Below are 17,777 nucleotides of genomic sequence, written 5' to 3' on the forward strand. Positions count from 1 at the left end.
TGTTCTCTGTGTGTGTATATCAATCTCCCCTCTGTTTTTTCCACCAAATGCATCCGATGAAGTGAGCTGTAGCTCACAAAAGCTTATGCTCTAATAAATTTGTTAGTCTCTAAGGTGCCACAAGTACTCCTTTTCTTTTTTCATTTAAACTATGGGAATTGTGCTTCTAAAACAGGAGCTGTCTTCAGGAGAAAAAGAAATAGTTTTTAAAAGAAACCTAGGGCCCATTGCCAGTGTCGACAGTGAAAGTGTTGCCATTGACTTCAGCAAGAGAAGAAACAAGTCCTTAAATATAAACTTTAGTGCTGAAGTCTCCTATAGCAATGCTGCACCTGAGGGACTTTCTCTCATTTTATAGGGAGCTATAGTGACCCTTATATTTATGTTGCCTAAAATTTTAATAATTTCTTTGGAGAGCTCCAGTTCTTCCATAGTTTGCAGCAGGAGATTGAAATGGGGCAGGGTGATAATCCTGGGGTGAGGGAGTTGCCACTTGAGGTCTCCATGAAAATCCGTTCCAATTGGGCCTAGTTCTAAACAGCTGACAATTACTATTTCCCATCCGTGTTGTACTCAGCAAGCGTGCGGGCAGCTCAATGTTCCACCAGCACACAGGCCTAGTGTATCACTTCAGCCTGCCACATGCAGCTGAAATTCTGGACAAGACCTGGGCAAAATGGTTTTTATCATCTTTCTCCTCTTTCTCCTTCAAAACATCCTTTGGTGCTGAGGAAGGTGCACTGGATTAAGACCCAGGAGACCACGATTTAAAGTCACTACTTCTACTGTCCAATGGCAATAATTCTGTCCCTTCGCAACTCTTATTGAGTAAGGATTGAGAAATTACACTAGCTGGGAATAGGGCCCCTGTATCTAATATGGCAGAGCCAAGTCTCATCCCATTAGCTACACTGTCTCTCAGAATATGCCATATCTAAGTAATCTATGATCTGTAAAATGGGGCTACTCATGGATATGTAACCCCCTGTTTCAGTGTGTTATGCATCCTCCTTCAGTGGTTGGTACATGGGCAATAACAGTTTGTTCCTGCTGCCTGTTATTGTGGTTCCAGTAGCAAAGATCTGTCCAGGGTCCAGTGCAAATTCCTGTAAAGGTATACCAGGGCTCGGCTGGAGAGCTTCACAGGGAACCACAGGCAGGAGACTTAAATTAGAGCTTCCCTAAGCCAAGGCCATAATTTGGAATGTGCAAAGGTAGCACTCAAGAAGTGCAGCCCAGAATCTGGCACAGAATACCCCACCTTTTTGCTGGAGAGCAACAGAAAGGTACTTTTCTTTGCAAGACACTGACCCTACTCCCAGATAGGCATAGAGAAGTCTGAACCCTTGGTTTCAGTGGGAGAAGGATGAGAGCCTCAGACACTGTCTGCAAAGCTTCCAACCACTATGGGCACAGAGAGCAGAACTCTAAGAGCTCTGATATAGTTCTTGCGTGTGGTAGCATGCTTGCTGCCTTCCAAGTCATGAATATGGCCAAAAGTAAAGTTTTAAGAATGTAGATTATTCCACATTTGTCTCTTCTCATCTCCATTTAGCACAATTTTTAAAGAACTGCAAGGCATTTCTCTGTCACAGCCAATACAAAGTGTAAAATGCTGCCAGATCAGAATGGTGTAACTCTGAAAGGTAGCAGAGAATCAGACCCCTAATGTTAAAGTTGATTTCTCATGATCTTTTTCCTTTACAAACTTCTGATTAGTAATTAGAATTCAGCAGTAGGGCAGGATGAAACCAATGTATGATCCCTGATATTGGGGGTCATGCTTGATGGGGGTCAAAGTAAGAGTTCAAATGCAGTTTCATTTTTGACAACACTGAAACTGCCTGATGGAGAAGGAGTAAAGGATTTCTGACATGCTGTTGGATATTGTTTTCCTTTTATTTAAACTATGCAGTTTATATATGACAGAAAAATCATCTTCTGTGACCATTGAGGAAACAGCACTGAGCTAAATGGGTAAAGCTGTCTAAGCTCTTTGGTCATGTCATGTCATATCATATCATATCATATCTATCTATGTATATATTATAAAAATCCTTTACATCATGAGAAGTGTGCATGCTAAACTTCAGTCAAATAATTTTGAAATAGTTGAAATATTAAACAACCGCGGGCGCCACCCCCCTCCTCCCCGGGCATTACAATGAAAACACTAAATCAACCTAAACGACAATAGGATTATTAGTATTATTGTAACTACAATAGACTAGACTGATCGCTAAATGAGAGTTCTCTGTTAAGACTTATCCTTCTCCACTCCCATCCCAATTAGTTTTAAGTCTAGTTGAGCACCTCATACGTCCTTGTTTTTTGTGGCTTGCATTCTAGTTAGTTATAGTCTGTTTAGGAACATCAGACTTGCCATAATAGATCAGATCATTGGTCCACGTAGTCTGATATCCTGCCAGCAATAGCCTTCATCAGACAGTAAAAAAAAAATCCTAGTAAGGTATTGTATGCAATGTTAGGCTAAAAATTCATTCCTTATATGATATGATCTTTAAGATTTTGTTATTCTTATTCTATCTTGTGAACTAATGTTCATAAAATTATCCAGTTCTTTTAAAGATCCAGTCACAGTGCATGGTTTGGATGTTTCTGTTACAATGAATTCTACAGTTTAGTCCTTGTTGATTCAATCCTTGTTTTTTGAAGGGATACAGCAATAATAATGCAGGTTGCTGGTGTCAAATAGTACCCCTATGAAAATGATATAAAACTCATATTTAACTACAGGTTTCCGAGTAGCAGCCGTGTTAGTCTGTATTCGCAAAAAGAAAAGGAGTACTTGTGGCACCTTAGAGACTAACAAATTTATTTGAGCATAAGCTTGGATGAGCTACAGCTCACTTCATCGGATGCATTTAACTATATTCACTTCCACTAAGACCTGTTAGTTAATTGCACTAGATAAGGTTTTACTAGCACTGTAGTGTACTGCACTCTACCAGCATGTGATATGGGTGTGTTATGAGCCAGTCTAATCCAGATACAGAGTTGTGTCCTCTCAATTGATTCGTAAGCTTGGGAAATGTTTTCCAGTTCCCTGAAATTTTTCATTTTGTCCTCTGGATGTCGCTGTTCTGCTTTTCTGCACAAGACCTGTTGCAGCTTTGACAGGTTTCAGAGTAGTAGCCGTGTTAGTCTGTATTCGCTAAAAGAAAAGGAGTACTTGTGGCACCTTAGAGACTAACAAATTTATTAGAGCATAAGCTTTCGTGAGCTCACGAAAGCTTATGCTCTAATAAATTTGTTAGTCTCTAAGGTGCCATAAGTACTCCTTTTCTTGTTGCAGCTTTGACACTTGCATTCCGCTTCAAAAGGAGCCTGCGCTCCGCCCCGTAATGCAAACACATGCAATCTGCAGACTAGTCTTCTTCATTTATTAATGAATTCTTTTCATTAGCTCTACCAATTAACAATACCACTTTCCCCAAATTAAAAAACGCAATCAACCTATTGCGGAACAGCTGTAGTGAAATACTTTTTCTAAACCCTTTGTAAGAGGGAAAAGGTGTAGGTATAATTAATGCAAGCTTTAATTATAAAAATAGAAGTGAGAGGTGCATGCTGGCAAATCAAATGGTTATTACAGTGATAGTTCTTTCAGTATCTTACACGGCAACATGTACATTACATTGCAGTGCCCTCTACTCATATTTATGTCAGCTTCCTTGTGTACATGAAATGACAGTGTGCACTGCACATTGACAGCATTCTCCATAGATTGTGGTACATACCCTAGGTATAATTTATTGCAGGTCTTTCTGTAAACTCATTATGAAAGAGTTTCCTTCAATACACTATTCTCTTTCAATATATAAATATCTAACCTGGTCACACATAATTTGAAATAAGAGCAAAGTTTTTGGTTTGCTGGTGGAAAATTATCACCAATAGGTTTCAGACACGTTTTGCTTCTTGTTCTGTGACAAAAAGGACCCTCCTACATGTTGCTGTTTCAAAGTCTCTTGTCCATCTGGTTGCAGACAGATGGATGATGCTGTTTGCAGGAGATACTTCCCCCGGATTCAGCCTCGGGCTTTAAGTTGGAAAAACAAATCCAAGCCGAGATGCACTGAGAGAGGGCAATCCAGATCTCTGGAAGTGCAAAGTCCGCTGCAGCTGCTGCCCAAGAGGGGGAAATTCACCACCAGGCTAGCACAGGGAAGAAGGAAAAGCGGGAAATCAATCATGCAGCAAGTGACAGGCTGACAGAATACATCCCTCGCAGCACAGAGAGCCTGGGAACCCAGAAAACCATACAAGAAATATTAGAAACAAACAAAACAATCAACACCTCTGTGCTTAAAAAAAATACAGGGAAGAATCCTTGATCATTATGGAGAGGCAGTGAGCAGCAAGGGGGAGAAGGAATGAACAGTGCTCATCTCGCAAACAAGTCACGTCTTTTTGTTGTTGTTGAGGGCAAAGTGGAGAGAGACACCATGCTCTCAGGCTGTGCTGGGAACTAATGTGATACCTAGTGAAGATGGCGTATATACAGGTAGGTCTGAACAGCACTGGGGAGGAAATGTCCTCGTTATCTGGAGAGGGAGGACCACAGGGAACCTGGGTCTGCTCTAACCTGGTTTAGACTCAACTGAATTTATTCGTTGTATGTTCATCCAGCCCAGGTTCGTGATTCCCTCTCCCACTTAATGGGAAACTTGAGAGTTAGTTACAGAAAAGGTTAAGCTCTCTAGTGATAGATGCAACCTGTAGCATTATTATTGGTTCTGATTTTTGGCATTCAATAGTAATATTTGCTTCTAATGTATTTAGAAACAAGAACTGTGGCTTACTGGCCGTTGACAATACTGAGTAGGGTTACAAAACAATCTTCCCAGATAAGTTTGGGGTCATTGTACTTGTGACTGGACCTTAATTTAAAAAAGTAAATAAAAGAAATTGAAAGCATCCCTTCTAGCTACATGTTGGGTGCATGTTCTTTTAAGGTTGTGTTGGTACAAATCAGTAAAACAAAAGGAAAGTGTGTGTGTGTGTGTGTGTGTGTGTGTGTGTGTGTGTGTGTGTGTGTGTGAGAATGTGCTAGTGAGATTCTGTGGGTATGAGAGACTTGCATTCATTCAGACATACACATTGTGCATGTATGATGTTGGTATCTCTGTGTGATTATCTTTGTGTGTAGCTGTTGTTTATGAGTATGAATGTCTGCATATATGTGTTTGTGTGGACGAGACAAATGTTTGATGCCTTATTGTACAGTGTGGGCAACTGTGCCCTGCTGCACTTCCTGTTGCTTCTCTATGTGCCATGATCCATCTGTTAACTCCAGGGTTCCATTTCTGGGTCTGAGTTTGGTGTGTGAGCAAGAGCAGGCTGGGAGATGGGAGTCAGAACAGCAAGGGGTGCTCTAGCAACGACCCCAGCCCCCATCCATAGTGTTACCATGGATGCGTCTCCTAACTGCTGAGCTGAGGGGAGCTTGCAGCTGCTGGACAGCAGGTGGAGATCCAGGCAGAGCAGCCCCTGGGCCTGCAAATGGAGGGGGCTTGGGACTCAGGCAGAAGGGCAGGAAAGGGCAGAGCTTCCTGATATTGTTGGCTAACCATGTGACTCGTAGCCTGCAATCCCGTGAAATGCCAGCATGGAAGTGCTCCTTGGGAGGTCATGTGGGGCCTTGAGAACCACACTTACATATAGCCCCCTTCATCCGTGAGCACTGAAAGGAGGACTCCTGCATGCATTCAGTGATCTCTGTGAATCTAAAACCTAGGGGTCTACTCTACACACACACTCCCTGGGATCTTTGGGCCCCTCTGTCTGTGCATCCACAGCACCCACAGGGAGTCCCCATGCAAAGGTCAAAACGGGGCTAGCCTAACACAGAGGAGACTGAAAAAGGGGGTCCTAACTTGCACGTGACACCCTCCCATTCGGGCACCCATGCAAACAGCGTGTACTGTGATTGTTCCCTCAGTAATTATACGCCCCTTCCTACTACACACAGTGTGTAAGTTTCCTAGAGTACATTCTGCATTGTAATAATGAGTATGGCTAACCCAAGTGTCTAAAAATCATGAGTCAGGTTCCCCTAGACAATTGAGAGATTATAAATAAAATAAATGTTGGGTTCTTTTTATTTGCCTTCTGGCATTTAGGAGTCACGTTTTCAAGGATTTCTCGACAGCCCCTAGGGCTAGAAACTTACTTTAAAACAAACAACACTGAAAGCAGTGATTCTCAGGCACTAACAGGAGAGCAGCAGCTGGAGGGGCTGCAGGAAGCTGAGGTGAGCGATGTGGTGGGGGACCCCCCTAACATGCAACAGAGCCTAGGGAACTGCCTGTCCCCAACATGTGCTAGGGGCTTGGGACCAGTCAGGTCATGTGTGAAACCCTGGAGTTAGCAGCACTGGCTCAAGGTCTTTTCACTATGTGACAGGCTGCTGGTGAGTTCCCGAGTGGCATCACATGCAGGATTCCCTCCAAATCCCACCAGTGCCTAAGTTCTGGGGATCCCCCCCCCCCCATCGCACACGTTAGCAGACTGGCAGCACACGGTGGTGGCAGGTGGCTCCATCGACTCTGTTGCACATGTAGGTGCCAGGGGATCCCTCCCCCATCGCAGGGCATCAGCTTCCTTCAGCCCCTCACTCCTTTTCCACCCTGAGCTCCCATCCTGTGCAGCAGGCCGAGTCCCAAGCCCGATTTACGGGGCCCTCCTGGGGGGGGGGGCCGGCCCCCGACCCAAGAGCTCCCCCGCGTCTCCCCCTGCCCAGCGCCTGCCCAGGCTCCACGGGCTCTGCGAACTCCAGTGGGACCGGGAGCCTCCGCCCTCCACCCGCTGGCGGCTCCCCGGGGCGGCCGCCCCAGCCTCCGGGCTCCAGCTGCCCAGAGCGCGGGGCTATGCCCCAGTGGCTCTCCGGGGCGGCCCCGGGGGAAGGCGTCGGGCTCCGGCTGGGTCTTGTTCTGCGCCACGTGCTGCTGGCCGGGGGTGACGGGCCGGGCCGCGGGCTGGGGCTCGAAGCTCGGGAAGGCCGCCCGGCGAGAGGCGAATGGCGACCCCGGGAAGAGGGAGGGTGGCGGCCGCGGCTGGGGACATTCACCCCGAGCCTTGCCCGGGAGGGGGCAGCGGGTGACAGGCTGCCAGAGCCGGCCCCTCCCCGCCCCGCGCGGCACTGCCCGAAATACCGGAGAACCCGGCCGCGTCCGCCCCCCCCCCCCGCGCGCCGGGCTCGAGAAGCGCGGGGCGGGCGACGCCGAGAGGCAGCGAGCAGCCGGGGGAGCGGGGATGGTCAGGGCTCATCTTGCACACAGGTCACGTCTTTTTGCGCTGTTGAGGGCAAAGGGGAGAGAGACGCCATGCTCTGGCTGTGCCGGGAGCTAATGTGATACCTAGTGAAGATGGCGTATATACAGGTAGGTCTGGAGGGCACTGGGGAGGCGATGTCCTCTTTGCCGGGGGGGGGGACCCCAGGGAGACCGGGTCTGCTCTAACCTGGGTTAGCACCCACCTCAGTTTACTAGCTGCATGTTCATCCAGCCCAGGCTCGTGATTTCCCCCTCCCGCTGAACGGTAAACTTGGGTGTGCGAGTGAGGTGGTTGCCGAAAAGGTGAAGCTCTCCAGGGACATACACAAGCTGAGGCATGAGTGGTTCGGTTTTTTGCATTTGTTTCACAGCAGCCGTCAGCCGAGGCATCTCGATTCAGACCAGGACGGTGGGTTGTTGCAAACACTTTGTGGAGTAGTACAGGAGAAGGGTTTGGGGGACTCCTCCCTGTGGTTGGAACTCGCCTCCTTCCTAAGAATGAATCTGAACATCGCCCTTTTGTGCTTGTTTGTGCGAACTTATGCGTTTGTGCATCTGACTGATGGTGTATGTACGGGCCTGACTATGTTTGTGTCTATGGAGGGGGTTGTATGTATGGGTGTGTGTGTGTGTGTATTTAGGTGTGCTTATGTTTGTGTGTGTGTGTCTGTGTGTATGGGATTGTGCACGGTCTGTGCGTGTGAATGTCAGCATGTATGTGAGTGCCTGTGTGTGTGAGAGATTTGTGATGCCTTTGTGCAGAGTTGCATATACAGGGCACAAAGAGAAGCAGAGCAACAGTTTTTGCAGCTGCCTCTGCTTCCGTTCTATTGCATGTTCAGCGATCCAGCTGTTGACTGCTTGTTCCATGCCTAGGACTGAATTCATAGTAGGAGCAAGAGTGGACCAGGAGACAGGAGTAGGGCAGCCAGGGGTCCTTTACCAACTCCTCACCCATCCATCCAGCTGGCATTGCCATGGATGCTGCTCCTGAGTTGAGCTTAGGTGGCTACTGCTGAGGGAGGAGGACTAGACAGGGCAGCCTCTGGAAGAGGCCTGGGAGGCTCAGGAATCAGCCAGCCAGAAGGTCATGAAAGGGCACAGAGCTTCCCCCAGAGTGTGAGATGACCTTGCTACTCACACTCCCCTGTGAAACACCAGCAGGGATGAGATGTGCCCCTCACACTGTCACGTGGACCCTTGAGAACGCAGGCTCAGGAACCCCACCTACATGAGACACCTTCCCCCCCCACCGTGGAAGCCTAGAAGTGGGGGCTCCCCCACATATGGGAATCCTTGCAGAGATTGAAACTGGGGCCCTCACACCAATAAAGGGACCTGCTGTGGACACAGACACAGGGACCCTCACCCCATGTGGTATACTGACATATTACCACCAACTATGAACTTCAAAACAGGGACCCACTCAACTTGCCCAAGACCAAGACCAAGAAAACAACACTCACTTAAAGCTGTCCTTACTTTCCTGGTCTCTTGGGAGCTAGATGGGCAGGGGGCCTTGAGCCCCTAGGTTTGTCACTACTCCCAGCCTGGCCTGTCCATCGTGTAATTGTACCAGGGTAGAAGGAGCTCTTTGGTGGATAGGCTGTTGTGTATATGAGACCCTAATGCTGTAAACTGGGTCCATGGTGTATAATTAAAAATGTAATTTCACCTGCTCCCCTGAATGAGTTTTGATACCCATGGTTTTATGGTTTAAAAACTCCTGAAAGATGTTAGCCAAGAAATCTGGCTTCTTATCTGAGCTCTGCCAATTACTCAGTTTGGTTCTCGACTGCCTTGCACAGTCACTGACAGTGACACCTGTGCACCGTGGATGTAAAATGCAGTTGGGTAAGTCACCCTCTCTGTGACTCAGTTTCTCATCTCTGAAATGACAATGACAATAGTGACCTTCCTCCCAGGGGTGTACTGACTGCAAATTAGTTAATATTTAAAAAGTGCTTTGAGATCCTGGGATGAAAGATACTATGGTGATCCAAAGCCCAGTGAAGTCAGTAGGGATCTTTGCATTGATTCCACTGGGCTTTCGGTCAGGCTTTGTGTGTGTGTGAAGTATAACGATGTATTGTTTCAAAAGTACATAAGTGACTTAAGAGCACAAGGCTCATTGGCTTTCATTGGGAGTTGTGTTCCTAAGCCAGGCTCTTTTGAAAATGCCACCCTTAATGTTCTTTGCCCTCTATCTGTGATATCACTGGTGTAGTACTGGAGCCCTGTCATCCCCAAGTGACCAAAGTGTGCAGAAGCAGAGGGGACATATATATGTCCATACATGAATGTATGGACATATATTCATGCTAGAAAAAGCGAGCCCTGGCTGTGCAATATCACCCACCTTAAAAATGCTGGTCACACTTGATTTGGAGGATACAGGGAACAGCTAAGCACAGCAGCATATGGGGCACAGGAAGTGTAAGGGTAAAGATAGCAAAAACAGCCCCATGTATGGCAGATCCTGGAAACCAAGTTAGCAAGGAACAGCTGTCAGCAAGGTCATCAAGCAGCAATGACTGTGCAGGGGCCCCTAGGCCACCGTACACATACAATGTGTTGTTTTGTGATGGGGGTTTGTTTATGGCACCAGGACTCCCAAATGGATTATGCTGCTGGGTTGAAGTGTTGATCTTAGGGTGACCAGATGTCCCGATTTTTATAGGGACAGTCCTGATTTTTGGGTATTTTTCTTATATAGGCTCCTATTACCTGCCACCTCCTGTCCCGATTTTTCACATTTGCTGTCTGGTCACCCTAGTTGACCTTGAATGGGCATATCTGGTACAATAAGCCTAGGCTCAGCAGCTGTAACTTGAGTGGTATTCCTTTTGCATTCCCAGTGGACTAGGCCAATGTCATGGCTGCCTCTATGTGCTGGGTTTGTTACAGTGTCTATGTTCTTAAACTCCAACTGAGTTTACCCAGCACCTGCTGGCAATCACATCATTTGTACTCTATAAACCTTTGTCATTCCCCCAGAGCTAGTCCCCCTGTTGCATGTGACTGGCGTGAACACAGACAGCTGCTCGTGTTTGCTTTTATTTCATGGATCTGTGCATTTATGTATTTTATGGCACTGGCTGTTCATTTGCTTCTGCTGTGCTATGGTGATTAGTTCCTGCCTGTTGTAGTCTCTGTCATCACTCCTGTGTGCCTGGCTACGGTTTCTGGGGGAGTTTGAGCACACAGTCAAGATGGAACTCCAGTTACTTTATGATGGAGTCTGTGGGTAGCATTGCTCATGTTCCTGGGGTCCTGGCTGCCCAAGGACCTATTTTATTTTAAAGCAGATCTAGGTTATTTTACTTGATGCTTCTCTTGCACGACTGATACTTTTAGCCAGGTGGATTGTCTGATACAGGCCTGCCTGGAGTTACCACACCCCACTCCCTCATGCCACATGGCCTTTTCTCACACTACATGCTGGGCTGTTTGGCTGCAGGGCATGAATCCAGTGGACCTGTTTTAATGCAGCATAGGCATTTTAGTGCAGGCTTGGAATAAGCCACACCAGTTTTGGGTGGAAATGTAAAATTTAGTATGTAAATCCACTTTGTATGTAAATTGGAGGATGATAAAACCCGGGGTTTTTAAAAATGATTTTTGGGTGTAGCCATATCAAAATACAGCACTTTTGTCCTCGCAATCCTTACCTCATACTGGTGGCGGAATTTTCACTAAGCAATGGTCTGTGAGAACGTGGCGATGGATGTTTGTGTTAAAATGCTTTCTATGGAAGCCATTGTAGAGCTAAATTTAATCTAATCTAATCTAGTTTCTTTTTTAAAAGTTGTATTGTCTATGTTTTCCATAGAGTATAGCCAGTAGAAGCTTTTGGGAGAGCAAGCCCCTTAAGAAATGGGAGTACTCAAAAATTAGTGTCCACTTCTGAAATTGTTGGTCTTAATATCTCTGGAGTTGCAACCATTTTTGCCAGAACTGAACTGAGATCAAGGTCTCTATTACCAGGAGCTCGCAGTGTATCTATGACCGGGATGTGGTTTGCTACTGATGCAGTAAATACAGTAGTTGTAGAAATGAAGTAATTTCCTAGGGACACATGAAGAGCGTGGTTGCACATGATGTCTCCTGGGAGGGGGATGGTAGCAGAAGCAATACATACGTTTCTCTTGCCATAAACAGGGGTGAGAGTGGTGGGATCCTCCTAGGGAAGCATGAGCAGCAGGAAAGGAAGGAGAGAAGAAGACATTGTTGCTCCTTCAGGAGATTCTTCCCCCTCCTCTAAAATTAAGTACGACAAGCTTGGGAAATAGCATGTCCTGAGAAATTAAAGAAATTGTTCTCTGGCTGGTGCTAATTTAGAGTTATTTGAGCATTGCTAAACTGGTTTTGTCTTTTTCATTTTATCCCCCTTTGCTTCATCATGGATATCTAAAAGGACAGTTGGAACCGATAAATGAGGTGAGTTAATCTGATGATTCATTCCCTATTCTGTCTCATCTCGTCGTCCAGAGGAGATTGTCCTGCATTTTCTGAAAAATTTCTAATGCCGTAGGTATAGATGGTACGCCAGATTCCTTGCTTTGTGGCTTTTCTGATTTTTGGGGTTCATTTATAGAAAAACGAATCTTTTCGAATAGCAGGAAAATTCAGTTTTTTACAGGTGTGAAATAAAAATTTGTTTTACTCAATCTGTTACTGTCCTCTGCAGCCCTGTGCTCCCAGGGAAGGCCTCCCAGTGAGTGCCGACTGCCTCCTTGTACAGACAGTGTTGAACACTGCAAACATCATACAATTCAATAATTTCTAGTACAATTATAAAAAGACTAGTCTCAAATTTTGACTTTGTGAGGGTTTCATAATGCAGTCTGGGTTTTCACCTATCACTGAGAACAGATAGCTAGAATCTGTTTGTCTGTGTCCCATGTACTGCTCTGCAAGCCTTCTTACAAACACTTTCTTCTCCCCCCACTCCATTACCTGGGAAAGGTGGGTAGAGGTGGATGGGGAATGAGCAGAACCCTGGCTTCATTCCTCCTTCCCTCTCTCTCCAGTGCACCAGCAAGCTGAGCTTAGAGGGTGTGGTGGGAGTGGGTAGTTATTTGTTGTTGGTATAAGCCACCAGCAAGTTTATACCCTCTTGAAGCAAGGGGGAGAAGGAAGGGAACTGTGGCTTCCTCGGACAGTTCCTTTCTTGGGATGTACTTTCCCCTTGCTATAAATGTATACACTTAGCCTGTGTATATTTATATGTTACGTTATAATGTTATAAACATATATACACAGGCTAAGTGTATGCATTAACCTGTGTACATTATTACATATATATAATGTGTGTTCATGTAATAAATGTAATAGCCCTGTTAGGGAGTTACTACTGCCACCAAACAAAATTCTGTTCTTCAGGGCACTTCTATACTTACCGAGGGAAAATAACGTTTTGAAAAAAATCATTAGCTTTTTCAATAAATTAATCATCATAGTAAGAGTCAGGCAAGATTTTGAACCTAGGCTGATACATTTTGGTGACAATTTTGATGCTGTAATACTGCATGTGTGGAGCATATGAATATCATATGGTTACGTGCCTACAGTATTAAAATACCTTCATATTGTTGTGTTAGGTTTTTTCAGCTGTGCAATAACTTGTGAAATTAAATTGAAGTCTTCAGTTTTTTCTTCTCTCTGCCATGCATTTGTTGATATATTAGTTTGTTAATGTGGGTGAAATAATGGGCATGTTTCTGCTCTAGCATATTGTTATGGCATAGTGTTTTGTAAATCGCTCTCTCACCCACGTACATAATAATTCTATAAAAGAAAATACCTGCAGTTAATGTTTATTTCCCTGCCTAGTTATGGCTTCAGTGAGATTGTGCCAGTAACTGCACGGCACTTGTCTGTTTATATAAATGGAATAAATATAGTTCCAAATGTTCTGCTGCAGAGACACAAAACATAAATACAGCTGAGTGTTATTTCTCACCGATGATCTACTGTTTGTAATCTTATTCTTTGGTTTCCAATGGCCTCAGGGTCTGCTCTCTAGACTCTTGGATCTCTTGCTGTGCAGATGGACTTGTAGAAATTGTTGTCAGAAGTGTTTTGACTGTAGCTGTTGTCAGTCGAGCGAAGATGAAGTTGAAATCCTGGGACCTTTTCCTGCACAGACGCCAGCCTGGCTGTAAGTTTAGATGTGCATATTAAGCAAATGTTATCTCCAATTTATAGCAGGGTGACAAAGGTAATGTTATTTTGGCTGTGGTGAGGGCATAAACATGAGGCCATAAGAATCCAAAAATGCCACACACCTGGCTAATGGCATACATACAATAAGAGATTGGTGGGAAGAGTCGGTGTTAGGAATGGGAACAGGGTATATAACTATATAAAGAGTGCATGTAACTTCAATAAAGCTAACCAACATGTCCTGCTAATTCAGGTAGCTGCAGTCTTTGAAATATAGCTACCCCAATTCTTAAGTCAGAAACTATCCTGCAAGCCAACATAGCAAGTTGGTAATCGATCTAGCTTTGTATTCCATGCTGAGAACAATACATTTCATTTCATTTGAATTCTTGTTGAATCTCTAAATTGGACTGTTTATTTTGAGTACTTTAGCCCTTTGATTGCTGTAATTTTCCAGACTGCCAGTCAAGTGACTATGTAGGAGGACCTATATTTATTATTTTATTATTACTTAGAGCATGCACTGTATTTTATGAACACATAACAGACACAGTTCCTACCAGAGGAGCTTATGATCTGCCTTAACCATAGACATACAGTATGTAATACACCAGATAACTGTTCAGAAAAATAGGGGTTCAGGCACAGGCCCTAATTTGGCAATTTGTTGCATGTTGGTGAGCCCATGCAGAGCCCCATGGAAAATGGCTAAAATCACACTTAACTTTAGCCATTTCCAGGATAAATCTGTATTTTTAGGAAGGCTTAGGTTGGTTGTAAGATATCATTCTAGGCAGAGAAATAGCATACAATCAGCACTCAGTGAAACTAAACAATATCTACTAGAATGTTTTTGAGGCTTATAAGAGTAAGAAATAGATACTGATCTTATTGATGTTCTAATTTAACCAGGCTAAAGGGAGGACCTTACAAAAAAAACCAAGGTGACATAAGAGAGCATATCCCCTAGAAAAACTGAATTTCTAATGGGACTTGTGTTCCTGTGTCACTTAAGTGCTTTTAAAATCTGATCCTAAAATAACAACGTCAAAGCAGTTTACAAGGGAGGCCAGTATTGTTATCCCCATTTTGCACCGGGGGAAACTGAGGCACTGGGTGGCCAAGGTCACCCAGCAGGCCATTGGCAGAGCAGGAGCCTTAGTGCCAATCCAGTGCTTTATCAGCAAGGCCTCACTGCCTCCCATAGCAGCAGAGTAGTTGCTACTCAAGAGTTAAATGTGTAATGTGCTTCTGAAACCACAACAGGTGAGGTGCCCCCTTAGTTGCTTCCCTAATGCATCACATTTCACTGTGTTGCTGGAGGATAGATAGGAAGACATGATCAGTATCATCCTCCCCTGGGAGCTTCCTTGCTTTCATTTTTTTCCTTGCCAGATCTATCAGGTTTGTGTGTAAACGGTATATAAAATTCATCCTTTTCTGTTTGAATTACAGTATCTTATTTATTGTTTTGAATTAGTGTAGAAAGAAGGTGCAGAGAGGTTAGCAGTAGAGCTTTATAGTGATTCTTAAACAGGGAGCAGTTTTTTAAGGGTCAGAATTATGCTTCGAAACTCATTTATCCGCAGCTAATGGGAGTTGGAAATAAAATCACTGCTAAATAAGGAAACATCGTGTACAGGTGAACAAAATGATGAGACCACTTTATTGGACTTAGAAAGATACGCTGCAGAAATGATCTGGTACTTGGGGACAAGTGGCTAGGCTTAGTAGGGGCTCCAGGAAGGGGTGGGATAGAAGAAATCTTCACTTGATCTGTGGAGTGGCAGGCCCTGAGTAGGGTTGCCAGGAATGCCTGGTCGAAAAGGGACCCTGGCGGCTCCAGTCAGCACTGCTGACTGGACCGTTAAAAAGTCTGTTCAGTGGTGCTGTGGGTCTAAGGCAGGCTAGTCCCTACATGTCGTGGCCCTGCGCTGCACCCTGGAAACAGCCAGCAGGTCCAGCTCCTAGGCAGGGGGGCCATGGGGCTCTGCGCACTGCCCCTGCCCAGAGCACTGGCTCCGCACTCCCATTGGCTGGGAACTGTGGCCAATGGGAGCGGGGGGCAGTGCCTGTGGACGAGAGCAGTGTGCGGAGCTTCTTGGCCCCCTGCCTAGGAGCCAGACCTGCTCTTCCGGGGCACAGTGCGGAGCCTGGACAGGCAGGGAGCCTGCCTTAGCCCAGCTACACCACTACCCAGGAGCCGCCCAAGGTAAGCCCATGCCCCAGCCCTAAGGCCCCCTCCCACCCAAACCCGGAGCAAACAGAATGTTGGGAATCATGAAGAAAGGGATAGATAATAAGACAGAAAATATCATATTGCCTCTATAGAAATCTATGGTATGCCCACATCTTGAATTCTGCATGCAGATGTGGTCGCCCCCATCTCAAAAAAGCTATATTGGACTTGGAAAAGGTTCAGAAAAGGGCAACAAAAATGATTAGGAGTATGGAACTGCTGCCACTTGAGGAAAGATTAATAAGACTGGGACTTTTCAGCTTGGAAAAGAGATGACTAAGGGTGGATATGATTGAGGTCTATAAAATTATGACTGGAATGGAGAAAGTAAATAAGGAAGTGTTATTTACTCCTTCTCATAACACAAGAACTAGGGGCCTCCAAATGAAATTTGTAGGCAGCAGGTATAAAACAAACAAAAGGAAGTATTTCTTTACACAGCACACAGTCAACCTGTGGAACTCCTTGCCAGAGGATGTTGTGAAGGCCAAGACTATAACAGGATTCAAAAAAGAGCTAGATAAATTCATGGAGGATAGGTCCATCAATGGCTATTAGCCAAGATGGGCAGGGATGGTGTCCCTATAGCCTCTCTTTGCCAGAAGGTGGGAATGGGCGACAAGGAATGGATCACTTGATGACTTGATGGCTCCATGTCTAGTTGGCAGCCGGTGTCAAGTGGAGTGCCCCAGGGGTCGGTCCTGGGGCCCGTTTTGTTCAATATCTTCATAAATGATCTGGAGGATGGTGTGGATTGCACTCTCAGCAAATTTGCGGATGATACTAAACTGGGAGGAGTGGTAGATACGCTGGAGGGGAGGGATAGGATACAGAAGGACCTAGACAAATTGGAGGATTGGGCCAAAAGAAATCTAATGAGGTTCAATAAGGATAAGTGCAGGGTCCTGCACTTAGGATGGAAGAATCCAATGCACCGCTACAGACTAGGGACCGAATGGCTCGGCAGCAGTTCTGCGGAAAAGGACCTAGGGGTGACAGTGGACGAGAAGCTGGATATGAGTCAGCAGTGTGCCCTTGTTGCCAAGAAGGCCAATGGCATTTTGGGATGTATAAGTAGGGGCATAGCGAGCAGATCGAGGGACGTGATCGTTCCCCTCTATTCGACACTGGTGAGGCCTCATCTGGAGTACTGTGTCCAGTTTTGGGCCCCACACTACAAGAAGGATGTGGTTAAATTGGAAAGAGTACAGCGAAGGGCAACAAAAATGATTAGGGGTCTAGAGCACATGACTTATGAGGAGAGGCTGAGGGAGCTGGGATTGTTTAGTCTGCAGAAGAGAAGAATGAGGGGGGATTTGATAGCTGCTTTCAACTACCTGAAAGGGGGTTTCAAAGAGGATGGCTCTAGACTGTTCTCAATGGTAGCAGATGACAGAACGAGGAGTAATGGTCTCAAGTTGCAATGGGGGAGGTTTAGATTGGATATTAGGAAAAACTTTTTCACTAAGAGGGTGGTGAAACACTGGAATGCGTTACCTAGGGAGGTGGTAGAATCTCCTTCCTTAGAGGTTTTTAAGGTCAGGCTTGACAAAGCCCTGGCTGGGATGATTTAACTGGGACTTGGTCCTGCTTTGAGCAGGGGGTTGGACTAGATGACCTTCTGGGGTCCCTTCCAACCCTGATATTCTATGATTCTATGATTCTATGATTACCTGTTTTATTCATTCCCTCTGGGGCACCGCATTTCCCACTGTCAGAAGACAGGATACTGGGCTAGATGGACCTTTGGTCTGAGCCAGTATGGCCATTCTTATGCTGTTCTGCACCCTAAACCCCTCATCCCCAGCGCCGCCCCAGAGCCTGTCTCCCCAGCCGGAGCCCTCACCCTACCTGCACCCTAATCCCCTGCCCCATCCCAGAGCCCCCTCTCATACCCTGAACCCCTCATCCGCGGCCCTACCCCAGAGCCCGCATCCCCAGCCAGAGCCCTTCCCGCACCCCAACCCCTGCTCCAGCCCAGTGAAAGTGAGTGAGGGTGGGAGAGAGTGAGCCACCAAGGGAGGGGGAAAGTAGTGAGTGGGGGGGCGGGGCCTCGGGGAAGGGGCAAGGCT

The 17,777-nt window shown here is 45.9% G+C and overlaps 1 protein-coding gene across 9 annotated transcripts in view; it reads left to right on the forward strand.

The window, feature by feature from the left end:
• The window catches only part of SYT17 (synaptotagmin 17), a 118,862-nt gene that overhangs the window by 34,247 nt on the left and 66,838 nt on the right, over positions 1-17,777 (forward strand). Inside the window, exons 1-3 of one of the 9 annotated variants that reach the window (XM_038420472.2) lie at positions 3,842-4,528; positions 11,721-11,738; positions 13,313-13,461. The exons of 1 other annotated variant lie outside the window; for it this stretch is intronic. In XM_038420472.2, the coding sequence (XP_038276400.1) occupies positions 4,514-4,528; positions 11,721-11,738; positions 13,313-13,461 (182 nt within the window). In that variant the 5' untranslated portion in view covers positions 3,842-4,513. Of the gene's footprint in view, positions 1-3,841; positions 4,529-6,913; positions 7,407-11,715; positions 11,842-13,312; positions 13,462-17,777 lie in introns of those variants that run through there. 7 more of the 9 variants (XM_038420471.2, XM_038420470.2, XM_043493492.1 and 4 more) reach the window with 7 other exon arrangements.

This window comes from Dermochelys coriacea, chromosome 10, assembly GCF_009764565.3.
Source record: "Dermochelys coriacea isolate rDerCor1 chromosome 10, rDerCor1.pri.v4, whole genome shotgun sequence".
Taxonomy (NCBI): domain Eukaryota; kingdom Metazoa; phylum Chordata; order Testudines; family Dermochelyidae; genus Dermochelys; species Dermochelys coriacea.